Source organism: Artibeus jamaicensis, unplaced genomic scaffold, assembly GCF_021234435.1.
Source record: "Artibeus jamaicensis isolate MK-2021 breed Jamaican fruit bat unplaced genomic scaffold, CSHL_Jam_final contig_889, whole genome shotgun sequence".
NCBI lineage: Eukaryota > Metazoa > Chordata > Mammalia > Chiroptera > Phyllostomidae > Artibeus > Artibeus jamaicensis.
In genome coordinates this window covers 2,773,516-2,786,475 of record NW_026522005.1, presented here as the reverse complement: position 1 = coordinate 2,786,475, position 12,960 = coordinate 2,773,516, and the positions used below count along the sequence as shown (strand labels likewise).

General features: G+C 40.4%; 1 protein-coding gene across 5 annotated transcripts in view; it reads right to left on the bottom strand.

Annotated features, from left to right (window-relative positions):
* Positions 1-12,960, bottom strand: part of DCUN1D4 (defective in cullin neddylation 1 domain containing 4) — a 71,532-nt gene that overhangs the window by 24,215 nt on the left and 34,357 nt on the right. For all 5 annotated transcript variants that reach the window (XM_037134604.2, XM_037134603.2, XM_037134607.2 and 2 more), the window contains 2 exons: positions 5,076-5,146; positions 247-338 (listed from right to left, as the gene is read on the bottom strand). In XM_037134604.2, the coding sequence (XP_036990499.1) occupies positions 247-338; positions 5,076-5,146 (163 nt within the window). The remainder of the gene's footprint in view (positions 1-246; positions 339-5,075; positions 5,147-12,960) is intronic.

Sequence of the window (12,960 nt, the reverse complement as noted above, 5' to 3'; positions counted from 1 at the left end):
GTTGCTGTAGACGAATACAAAAATAAATAGTACACCCTTGCATAAAAACTTTAACTGCTAAAATTCAGCCATAAAGCCCTGCTCATCAGATAAACGGTGCAAGGCCTTTAAGCCCACGGCCCCAGCTGCAGTCTGCCAAGATACCTGGCCTTCTTCCAGTCACCCAGCCCAGACTCCCCGAGATCCCAAGGAGGAGGCAACCAGCTTGGGAGGGTAGGGACCTCTCAAGACAGTCTCAGGACTTACTGTAGAGAAGTCATTCCTTTTAACCATTCCTGTAGAGTAAAATAACCCATATTTTGTGCATCCAATTTCCAAGCTAGGACAAGCATAACTACCTGTTTAAAAAAAAAAAGAAAGAAAGCGCAATCAAATCAGAACAACTGATCTCAGTAATCAAATACATTAACATCTTGATAATGCTTCTGTTCACCATAGTTTAGTCACTGAAATAACAAGAGTGACTTCACAAATGAGTTCTAGAGTTTGGTGTAACTCAGTGTGTGCACGAGGGTTTGGAGAAACACAAACTGTTTTGAAGAACAACAGAGAAAGTGTAAAAAACCTTTCCAGAGAGCAGTTCTGCATATCTATTAAAATTAAAACCAGTTACTCAGTCGGCAATTCCATCTATGGAAAGTTAGCTTATAGATACACCTGCAGGTGTGTGCAAACATGTATACTCAGCAATAATTACTGCAGTACTATTTGCAAAAGCACAAGATTGAAAACAAACATTTGTAAGTAAGGTGGTAGTTATTAAATACTTCTTTGCTAAATATTGGGTGGTCCAAAATGTCCATTTGTTTTTTTCCATAAAATTTGACACATTTTTCATTTTCACCAATAACTTTATTGATCTGAATATTCTGACTATGTCCGCTAACTCCCACTTGGTAGAATGTTGATTGTTCTCAGTAAATGTCTCGATCTGATGACTATCAACTCCAACTGGTCTACCTGACTGTGGGGCATCGTCCAGCAAGAAATCGCCAGCACGAAACTTTGTAAACCACTTTTGACATGTATGATCAGTCACAGAACCTTCTCCACACTACACAAATCTTTTTTGCTTTTCAGTTGCCTTTTCACCTTTCTTGAAATAATAAAGCATAATATGCGGAAAATGTTGCATATTTTCTTCCACCTTCAATATTAAAATTGGCTATACAAAAATTCACCAATTTTGGTAAGTTCTTCTTTAAATGCACACTGATATGACAGCTATTACAATACGATCTAACAAAATTGTTTCTCATAAAGTTAAAGGAAAGTAAGTGCTACCAGAGCCATCTTAACAGAAAAAACAAAATATGCTTTTTGGCCAACCCAATACACTCCACACAAAGGCATACTATGCCCCCATTAGGACCAATAAGTCTACAAATAGGGAATGATCTCCAAGATCTACCAAATGAAAAGAAAAAGGTGTAGAACAGACAGAGTGGTAAAAAATAAAAAGGTGGGTGGTAAGACATGTACAGTGGAGCTATATCACAAACACACTACTGTTTGTGTGTAAATTCAACTATTTACACTGGGGGAATTATTTAACAGTAGCACCATATTCCATGTAAATAGTGCCCCGCCTGTACTGAGCACCAGGGAGCGTTACAGCCCAATCACTTCTCAGGAGGTGCCACACAAAAATATCAGAATAGCTGTCTATGATGATAGGACTAAGTGTACTCTTTCTGTTTGAAATTTCCTTTCATCAAATATCAATTAAATCAGTACATCTCATTTTTAAAGTCACTATGTGCTTTAGATTTTAAAACTCTAGATTACCAGGCAGACTATGAGGACTGATTAGAAGCCAATGTTTCTACATTATATGCACATTATCACAAAATGATTGTTAAATAGGTTAATAAAATGGTAACTTAAGAGACCACTGGGCTACTTAGAAGAATTTCCCAAAAGAAGTTATATGTTCATCAAAATATTCATACATTCGAGGGTTTTTTTATCTCTTGAACCCATATTTTAATTCAAACTTATGTTCTCAATATCTATATTTAATCCTCTATTAGAAAGACTGAAAATTCCACATAAACACTTAAGTAAAAAAAAATGGTGAAGGCACAAGAACACAGCATACATGAAATAGGTCTAAATTGCCAAAGCAGATGTTCACAACAGCTATTTCTTCACATAAAATAGACCTTTCCTTATGAGAGCTAATAAGGAAGCTTATACTTAAATGATCTTGCTGTTACCTTAGTAAATGAAAGTAGACTTGAATTTTGACAACCTGCTTAAATTTCATAAGCTATAAATATCAGGTAAGGTGAGAATTTTAAATAGTTTAAAGTGCTTACTCATTGATGCAGACAGTCTTTTGAAAACTAGTTTGCTGCTTGTTTTTCAAATGTTAACATTTCCGAAATTGAGATGCATTCCCAATTAATGGCATATCAGAGTTTATTTAGCAACATTTTTTATTAGTGATGACATACATGACTTACATAATTTCTATTAGTGGCACCTTAGAATTGAAGTACAGTAAAAAATACTCTAAATTTGGTCTTTTAGATTTCAATGTGTGCCATTCAACAATTTAACCCTATTTCTACAGAAAAAGAGACCTAAAGGACTCATAACTGCCCCAAAAGAGCAATTAACAGCAGCTCTCTTCTACTGAGTACTGCTATTTGGGGGTGAGGAACTTTGAAGAGCAGGGAACCCCCCTTTTCAGTCAGAATCCACACCAGCACGCCCTCGAACCCGGACAGGCCTTTCCGCCTCTGAGAGCAAATGCTCACTTCATGCCTCTCACGCACACAGCCAGACCCTGGCCTCCTAATCTCCTCGCCGCTGGCCCTGTTGCCCATCCCTCTGATCCAGTGTGGGCTGCTGTCCTCTGGATGGACCCTCTGGCCTGTCAAGGCCGGTTCACTATGAGGCTGTTCACAAAACACCCTAGCAACTTTGGCCCAGCCCTTATCAGGACACATCCTTCTTAAAGTCAGTGTATGCAGTTTTCTGTTGGGAACTGTCCTGCCTGGTTTCAGGAGCTGTAACCCTGCCAATAGGCAAAAAGGCCCCGTGGCTAGGGGACCTTGGGACCATAAGCCACTAAGGAGACAAAACTTATCCTCCTGGCAGGGATGCAGACTCTGCCCCCTTTACTTCACCCAGCTTGGCCCCTGCAAAATGGCTGGATAAGTAAGAGTCCTCAAGGGAGGAACAACCTACAACAGGCACAGTCACGAAGGGACCATCAGGGAAAGACTTAGAGGACTACAGAGAAGGGGTGATAGACCCTAACCCCTCGGCTTCATCGTAGCCTGAGTCCTCATTCTATCCATAAGAAGGCTCCTAATCTCTTGGCTGCCCGAAGCCCTGGCCTGATTTGGGCCTAAAACAATGCCGGAGGCGGTGTAGCCCTGTGCCCGAACAGGGAGTTCCAAGGGCGATCAGACCAAAGAAAGAATGCATAGAATCCCGTGAAAACTGCTTTGCTAATAATGTCCTCATTTCAAATGTTAAGGGTCCAAGCATAAAATGAGTTTGTTTTCCAAAGTTTTATGGCTCTTTGGCATCACTCTGTCTATCTAACCATGACTCAAAATAAGCCCTCTTCGTTCTCTGAATATTTTTCATTCCTTGATCATTACTGCCTGACGATGACTGATGAGCTTTACACATATGCCCTGTATCCCTATGCAAACTAAACCCAATAAAAGCCCATTGAGAAAAAGGCTCAAGGCCCTTCTCCTCTGAGAGACTGGTCAGCCTTTCCTCCCCAAGCAGATTATGTCTTGGTAGACTCATTCTCATCCATGGCGGCCGGAGGAGCTCTGCTGGATGGAGCCCCTCCCACCCCCCCAGTTTTCTATGTCTACGTGTAGTAAATGGACCACATCAAGTAACATACCATGGACAGTTGTCCCCAAACCTTTACACCCAGATGAATAGTTTATCTAGATACCTGAAGCAGATCATATTAAATTTTAAAATACAAGACAAAATTCCATGTAATAAGTTAAAGACATTCCAAAGGCTCTTAAGAAAGTTTTAAATGTTATTAGGGGAAAGTGGAGGAGAACAAAGACACAGGAATGGTAAGGACAAAAAATGTGTGATGTCTCAATTCCTGGTTCTCTTTTAGAGCACGATATATATGCATAGGCACGAGATATCTTGTAAATAGCCTGAATGAAGGGGATGATCTCGAGATGGCTTCCAGATCATAAATTCATTTAGGACCTGAGGCATATTTGTTAAATTGGAAGGCTAATGTAATATTAAACTGCACAGTCAATGATCCAGGGCATTTGTATCAGCATTAATTTCTCATTCTAGTGTGAAAGCAAATGTGGGAACAGGGAAAAAATATTCAACAATAACATGATGATAAGAATTAGACAACAATAATTAAGCATATAAAATAACTTCTAATCAAAATTTTTTAAATCCTCACCCAAGGGCATGCTTACTGATTTGAGAGAGAGGGGAAGGGAGGGAGAGAAAACGAGGGAAATGTCTGTGTGAGAGGGAACTTCGGTCAGCTGCCTCTCAGGCACACCCCAACTGGGCCCAAATCCACAACCTTTCTGTCTACGGGACAACGCCCCCACTGAGCTGCACCAGTCAAGGCCTGATTAAATTTTTTAAGGGAAGTACGTACGGTCTTCACACTAAAAGGCGATCTCTTTCTGAGCCAAATTCAACTGGAAGTAAAAGAGCTGTGAAAAACTCTTGATAATTATAATCTACTCAAAACCCTTATGAATAATTATTTAAAGTCCTGGATAAAGCCCTACAGAGACGAGGGACACAATGTCGTGACTCGGTCCCCCAGCTTATCTGTCATTGTACGTACACAGGCCCACACCACTTTTTAAAAATCTTGTACCTTTTGGATATAAGAAATTAAACACGAGAGGAAAAAAAAACGACTATACACCATACCAACTACAACAAAATAATTTCAATTCGAAATTAAATTCTTACATTACCTCATGAAAACTAACACCATTGTTTTTTTATTCTTGCCTTATTTGTCAAGGGACGAAAGGCTTAAAATAAATAATCAACTGATTTACCCGACTTAGTTAAGTTAGACTCACATTTTCTGGCTCAACACCAATGTCTTCACAAAATTTCTCCATGCCTTCAGGACCTACGACATCATCAGCACCTGCAGTGAAAGGCAACCTCACATGAATGAAATCCAACCATGTGCACCATCACTACTACAGTAGTGTTATATCGTCCGAGTATTATTACCCAAGTGAACTAAAATCAAGTAGCACTCAGGGGCCAGAACTCCTTTCTGAAGAAAGAAATCAGCAAGTACAAATTGAAAACTATTCTGGCATTTCAGTTTTAAAGGGTTCCACTCTGCACAATCATTTATGTCAATTTACTGCCATGTTCCTCAACCCATGGACATATGACATACATGATTTATGTCTAAAGATATGGCTACTTGAGTTTAATTTCTACTCTTCATTAAAGCAGCTTAAATAAAGCTCTATTCTTATTTTGGTAATAATTTCAATACATACAATAATTGCTGAAAACACAGTAAAGAAACATAATATTCTTTATAAAAATTAGGAAATAACACAATTTTTTTTTTACAAAGAAAAACAAATCAAGTTGTGTTTTTGTCCTCGAACAGGCAATAAAGCCTCTTTCTTTCCACTCCAGCTTCAGCTTCGTTTCTTCCTGAAAGATCCGTCCAGGGTGCCATCTCTACCTTGTCTCCCATTCATTCTTCAACCATACAGTGTGGTTTCTGCTCTTGTCTCTCCACTCAAACCCTCCTTGCCAAAGTCACTAATAATCCCCTAACTGCCAAGTCTAATAGGCACAGTCCATCTTCCTTTCATTTGACCTCTCTGTGATACATGACACTTTGAAGCACTTCTTCCTTCACAAAACTTTCCTCCCATGACTTCTGGAAGCACCCTTTCTCCTCCAGCTTTCCCCCACCTCTCCTCTTTTAGCTTCTTTAGGGGTTCCTTTGCTTCTCTCAACTTGTTCAATTTCATGTGCAGAGCTCCATCTGTAAACCTCTTCTAATTCATCCTACACTCTCTCCCTGGAAAATTGTAGCCCTCCTTGGGGTTTCAGGTACTACCCAGATCTCTCCTAGCCCACACTTTTCCTCTCGCTTTTGGACCATCTACCTCACCTCCTCCTACACTGTCACAACTAAACTCATCTTCTGCCCTAAACCTACTCCTCCTGCATTCTGCATTTTCCACTACCAAACACACCTTAGTGGGCCCATCATCTCTCCATGCCGAATCCACTTATCCTCCTTTCTTCTGTCCCAACTGGTGGCACCACCAGAAATAGAAACCTGGGAGCTATCCTGGATTCTCCCCTTATATGCTATGCTTCCCACATACAATCAATATTCAAATATACTGCCAATTTTCCCTTCCCAATATTTCTTAATTAGACCTATCCGGCACTGACCTATTCAGGCTTGATCCTCTCACTTAAGATTACACAGCAGTTTCCTCGGGTTCTTCCTAATTCCAGAGCCTTGTCCCCCTCTGATCCATCCCACATACCTTACAGTCCTTCAATGGCTTGACACTACCTGAAGATAAAGCCCAAAGTATCTGAATATCAAAGAAGGTACTCTCTCTGATCTAGTGCCTCTCTCTCTCTCTTCAGCCTCGTATCTTTCCACTTTCAAATTAAGTTTCTTAGAAATAAGTGAATCAATAAATACTGCTAAATAAATAAAAACTGAGATGTAGAAACACTTACTGTGGTTTGCTCTGCACACACATCCTGACACATAGCTAACACTACACTGCTCTTGCCACCGTGGTCCATTTTTTCTCCCCCTCTCCCATCTTACCTGGGGAACTCCTTTAACCTTTAAAGACTAAACCAAACAGGCAGCCTTCCCCATCTCCCTACCCTCAGCAGAGTCTGATTCAGGCAGTCTTTTGTGACCCCATGCAATGCTAGGAAAAATAAGCCACAATGAATGTACATGGTGGTTTTTTGAACAAAGGAGGGTTATTAAATCACCTGGAGCCCTAGCTGGTATGGCTCAGTGGATAGAGCTCCAGACTACAAAGCAAAGGGTCTCCAGTTCAGTTCCACATCAGGGCACATACCTGGGTCGCAGGCCCAGGTTTCAGGTCCCCAGGAGGGGTGCGTGAGAGGCAACCACACACTGACATTTTTTCTACCTTTCTTTCTCCCTCCCTTCCCCCCTTTCTAAAAATAAATAAAATCTTTTAAAATAAATAAATAAAATCACCTGGAGTGCTTATAGGAAAGTCTAGTTACTTCTCTGCTCTCAAATCCTTGTCTCCCCTAAACTACAAATTCGGGTCTTTCTCATAATCTGGCTGCAGCAAATACTCTTTCTACATGCTGTTATTTTTATTTTACTCATTAATGTGCTATTTTTGTTACAAAATGTTGTTATATATTCAAATTTGTTACTTTTTCTTGGTATTTATTTTGCTCCTTTTATTTTATAAATTTTTCTATGTATTCTTAACTAGATTCTTAGGGGGAAAGTTATCATTCAAATAAAAGTGTACCTAATTTTTAATGTGGTGAGTTTTGCTACCTTAACTCATAAACGTGAGATAAAATTTCACTTGAAAATAAAAGTTTATTAACGAGCCTCTTTACGCTCCCTCCCCAGACTAAGCTTCCGCACACGTGAAATGCACACGTGCTCATCTGCTGTTTCTAAGTCTGTCCAGGCAATTCTCTTCGGCTCTCCAGGTATCCAATAACCTAATCGTTTCTTCTCCAACACGTGACCATTTTTGCCTCCTCCTCTCTAATATGTATGCCCTTTCTTTCTGTCTCATATCTAAAAACACTGCCTAGTAACTCCCAAAGCAACGGCAAATAAGAACAGTGGCCACACTTATCTCATTTTTGACTCAAATGTGAAAGCAGCATTTTATCATTTGGCGTGTGGCTTTAGGTCCGACAGCTCACTATACCCTCATGTGCACATTCATCCATTACACAAAGAATACGTTACCACATTCACACGGCAAAATGTTCAAACAGAGACAGTCCGAGTAAAATAGAGTAAAAAGAAAAAGCCTGCCTCTTCCTTTCTCAACCAGTTAGGCATGTATCCTTCCAGACTTCTTTGCTATGTATTTATTTTTATTTCTGTGCAAATATAAAATGAAATGCAGTTTTAGTTTTAGATTTTAGATTTGTTTTATCATCACCCAAACACATTTTTTCCACTGCTTTTAGAGAAAAAAAGGGGGAAAGGAAAGGAGAGAGAGAAACAAATATGACAGAGAAGCATCAACTGGTTGGTAGCCCCCCCACCACTCTGGATCACACGCACCCAGACTGGGGATTGAACCTGTGACCTTTCAGTTACACAGTGATGCTCCAGCCAACTGAGCCACACTGGCCAGGGCCAAAATGCAGATTTAGATTTGTTTATCTATATACGTGAGTTCATGCTGTACCTATAAACTCTACACCTTGCTTTTTTCACTAAGTATGTCCGATAATCTTCCTGTGGGAGTCCCTGCACAGTTACTCTGCTCTAGTTGGCTGACGCATCGCCCTTTTCTCCACTGTATGTGAATGTGTGTGTATGTCCATCATTCCACTACTGTAAAGTATTTAGGCTATGAGATTAAAGAATAATTATTCTCGTAAGGAGATACCCATCTGTCCCTATTTTGCTAAGAGGTTTTGTTTTTAAGAAAGAGGCCTTTCTGGTGTCTACCAATAGCACTCATTGCAGGTGGCTCCATAATGCTAAAAAAATGTTACTTTTTAGTTCTTTTTAAATTCCTTTCTTTGGTTTCCAGCCTTCCCGATTCTATAAAAGCTCCTTCACTGAGCCCGGCCAGCGCCTGCATTGCCCAGGCCTGTGCACCAGCCCTGAGTGTCTGTCTCCCCGGCCACTCTCCCCTCCTACACCCGCCACCCTGGTTAGTGCCTCCTCTTCCTGTCAATACCCATTACAAAGACAATGCCTCTCAATTTACTTGTCTTTTTGCCACCACAGAAAATGAGCACAGCGCTTCCGTTGACTGGGAAGCCCTCGAAGAAGGTTTCCTGAGGTACACTGCACAGTGGGAGTGTTAGTTAAACATGCTCTTCATTTTTTCCATATTTTAGACACTGTCACTCTCACACCAATTGTATACACTTGCCCTGTGCTTCGAAAGATCAAGTTTTTAACAGTGTGTTTTGCAACGATATGAGTCTGCCAAAAGTAATTATTTTATCTTAAAAACATTAAAAAATAGCTAGTCAACATTACTAAAAAGCTACCCATAATTGTGCTATCTAAAACAACTTTTCCTTTCACCTCATGATTTTTCTCATGCACGTATTTAGATCTATCTGTAATCACATTGTTCATTGGAATTATAGTTATATTTATACAGAATTTATCAATTCCCCCGTAGAAATGAACAATCTCATTCTAACAATACACCACCGGTTAACACACAGTAGGTTAGACGTGGAGTGTGAGGAAGATGGCTTGTAAAGAAAAAATTCTATCTACAGTAAGCTATGATGAGATCCGGACAAGACAGAGGTGTAGGTAGAAACACTTCACTTCCTCCCACAACCAAAAGGAGGATAACAACCAATCTAAAATCAATAAACAACCAGAAGTGCCAGAAAATCAAACTGCATGAAACTCTGACAACCAAGGAATTAAAGAACCAGTCACTAGACCAACCAGACCAGTAGGACAGGTGCTCAGAGAGGGCCCACATCAAGGTGGCAGACCGGGCACGGGGCGCTCACTGAACGGGAAACCGAGACTCAGAGCTGACTGTGGACTATGGTGGGGGTTGCACAGTGGGAGGAACTCCAACCTCACATGAGAGTCTCACATGAAAGTGGGGCTAGAGCCCAGCAGTCAAGCTGCACTGTTCCCTGCCCGGCCCCTCCCCCACAGGCAGTGGCACAGCTCAGCAAAGAGGGTTGCCCCGCCCCCTTATTAACTTAACAGGGCCCCCCAAGAAAGAAATATGACCCAAACGAAAGAACAAAGGAAAACTCCAGAAAGAGAGCAAAGTAATAAGGAGATGGCCAACCTATCTGATGGAGAGTTCAAAGCCCTGGTAATCAAAATGCTCACAGAATCAATAGAGTTTGGTCCCAAAATAAAAGAGCAAATGAAAGATACCCAAAGTGAAATAAAGCAAAATATTCAGGGAACAAACTGTGACAGGAAGGAAACCAGGACTCAAATCAACAATTTGGAACAAAGGGAAGAGATAAACAGCCAACCGGAACAGAATGAAGAAAGAAGAATTCAAAAAAATGGAGAGAGGCTTAAGAACCTCTGGGACAACTTTAAACGTTGCAATTTCTGAATTATAGGGGTGCCAGAAGGAGAAAAACAAGAGCAAGAAATGGAAAACTTTTTGAACAAATAATGAAGGAAAACTTCCCCAATCTGGCAAAGGAAGCCCAGAGAGTCCCAAAGAAGCTGGACCCAAAGAGGAACACAGCAAGGCACATCATCATTAAGCTATCCAAGATTAAAGACAAAGAGAGAATCTTGAAAACAAGAGGAAAGGAGAGAGTTACCTACAAAGGAGTGCCTATAAGACTAGCAGCTAATTTCTGAAAAGAAACCTTATAGGCAAGAAGGAGCTGGAAAGAAGTATTCAAAGTCATGAAAGACAAGGACCTACATCCAAGAGTACTGTACCCAGCAAAGCTATCATTTAGAATGGATGGGCAGATGAAGTGCTTCCCAGATAAGGTCAAGTTAAAGGAGTTCATCATCACCAAGCCCTGATTATATAAAATGTTAAAGGGACTTACCTAAGAAATTGAAGAAGATCAAAAATTATGAACAGTACAATGACAACAAACTCACAACTATCAACTGAATCTAAAAAAAAAAAAAAAAACAATGAAAACAAAACAAAGCAAACTAGAACAGGACCAGAATCAGAGAAATGAACATCACATGGAGGGTTTTCAGTGGGGAGGGGAAGGGGAGGAATAAGGGGGAAAAGGTACAGGGAATAAGAAGCACAATCAGTAGGCATAAAATAGACAGGGAGAGGCCAAAAACGGTACAAGAAACTGAGTATTCAAAGAACTTGTATGTAATTTGTTCATGGATGTGAACTAAGGGTGGGGGGAATGCTGGGCAGTTGGGGGGTGAAGGGGAGATAAAGGGGAAAAATTGGGACAACTGTAATAGTATAATCAATAAAGTACACTTTAAATAAAATAAGCTATGAAGTGCCCAGGGAACAAGATACTGGAGATACATTTGGAAGACACACTGACAATAATCTAGAAAGAAGTGGTCCTCCCACTTTCCCTCCCATTTTAACCAAGGACCCCTACTAACTATATTTAAAATGTTCACAATGGGTAGTAAAGCCCCCTCATTCTAGGGGGCCTGTGGCCTCGGTCACCCTGCAGCACACCCTGTAAATCATCCCTGAATAATACTGATCTGCACTTCCTATTCATGAGGTTGGGATATGGAAAGTGAAACAGATACTGCTTGGGGTTTTGAATAATTCCCAATTTCAAACCATTTTCCCTACAGATAAGATACAAGAGAAGGAGGAGAAAGGGGACAAGTGTAAAAATAGAGCTGGCCACACTCACAGAAACTTCACGCAGGAAGGGACTACCAGGAACTACCCAGCAGGGATCTCAAGGAACCTAAAGAATATGGCTTAAGCTTTACCCCAAATGTCATCTTTCTGAGCCAAAAGGAAACAACTAGGAAGGAAAACTGTAGCCTGCTCTTTTTAAAGAAAACAGAAGTGTGGCTTACACTATGGAAAAATTTATGCTTACTTGTATAGGAAGACACAAAAAATCAAAATAGCTGTGCTACAGTGGTGGGATTAAGTGTTCTTTTTATGTTTAAATTTTCCTTATTATAATACATTTTGTAATAATAAATGTGAGCCAAGCAAAAGACCTTCATAATCAAAGTTATACAAATATGAAAAAACTCTTCTTTTATTCAGTATCCATGTACCAAACACCTAGAAAAGTGCCAAACACTTATGCGAGGGAAGACAAAATGTCTTCAAGAGATTTGTGTTCTTATGATATAAATCTGTTAGAAAACAGACAAATTCTAATACCATGTAAGTATCTATACTAGTGTTCATGCCCTGCAAACAAAATCCAGCTCAAACCAGTTCAAATAATAAAGCAGAACTGACTACAAAAGTACTGGGGCAGCTCACAAAATCCAGTGATCAGGATCACATCCTTTCAAGTGCACATCAGAAGAGAAAGATTCTTCTCCCAGCTTCCTGATAATCCGAGGAAATTTCACCTGATTGGCCTGGTCTGGATTACCTGTCAGCCCCTTCAATAATCTCTGTGGCTAAAAGGGGCAAGACTCTTACCAGAGAAAAGGGTGGGGGATGAGGGTGAGGAATGGCAAGATGAGGCCTGGAAGGAATCCTCACTTGGATGCCCAGTAACATGCTACCGGAACCAGTTATGAACAATGTCTGGGAGAAGTACAAGGCTATTAAGCTAAGTAGGGGGGCTTTAAAGTTAAATAGCAGCTTGTCAGATGGAAAAATGGAGAAAAGCACTTCAGACAAAGGGGTGGCAGAGAATCAGGTCTTTTATCCTGTAGGTAGCAGGGATTTTTAAGTGAGGTGGGATGATGTGGGGGTGGGCTGATGACAGGAACCTCTGTGTGAAGGATGCTGGGATAGTCAAGTTGACAGGAAACAGGTTAGGGAAGAGGAAAGGTGAAAGAGCCTCCTATTCAAACTTAGCTGAAAAATTTCCTTTTTCTCTGTTTTACACCGTGCACAGCCATGGTAACAACCAAACCCTAGATTTCAGTATTACACTCTCCAGCCAATTAAATCAAGTTGCAAAAATGGGACTGAATGTAACACATTTAAATGACAAAACAAACATTTTCTGCCAAATGATCTTTCAAAATAGACACACTTAATATAAGACATTCCGTTGTACTATACAAAGGTTCAAAGCAGCAAA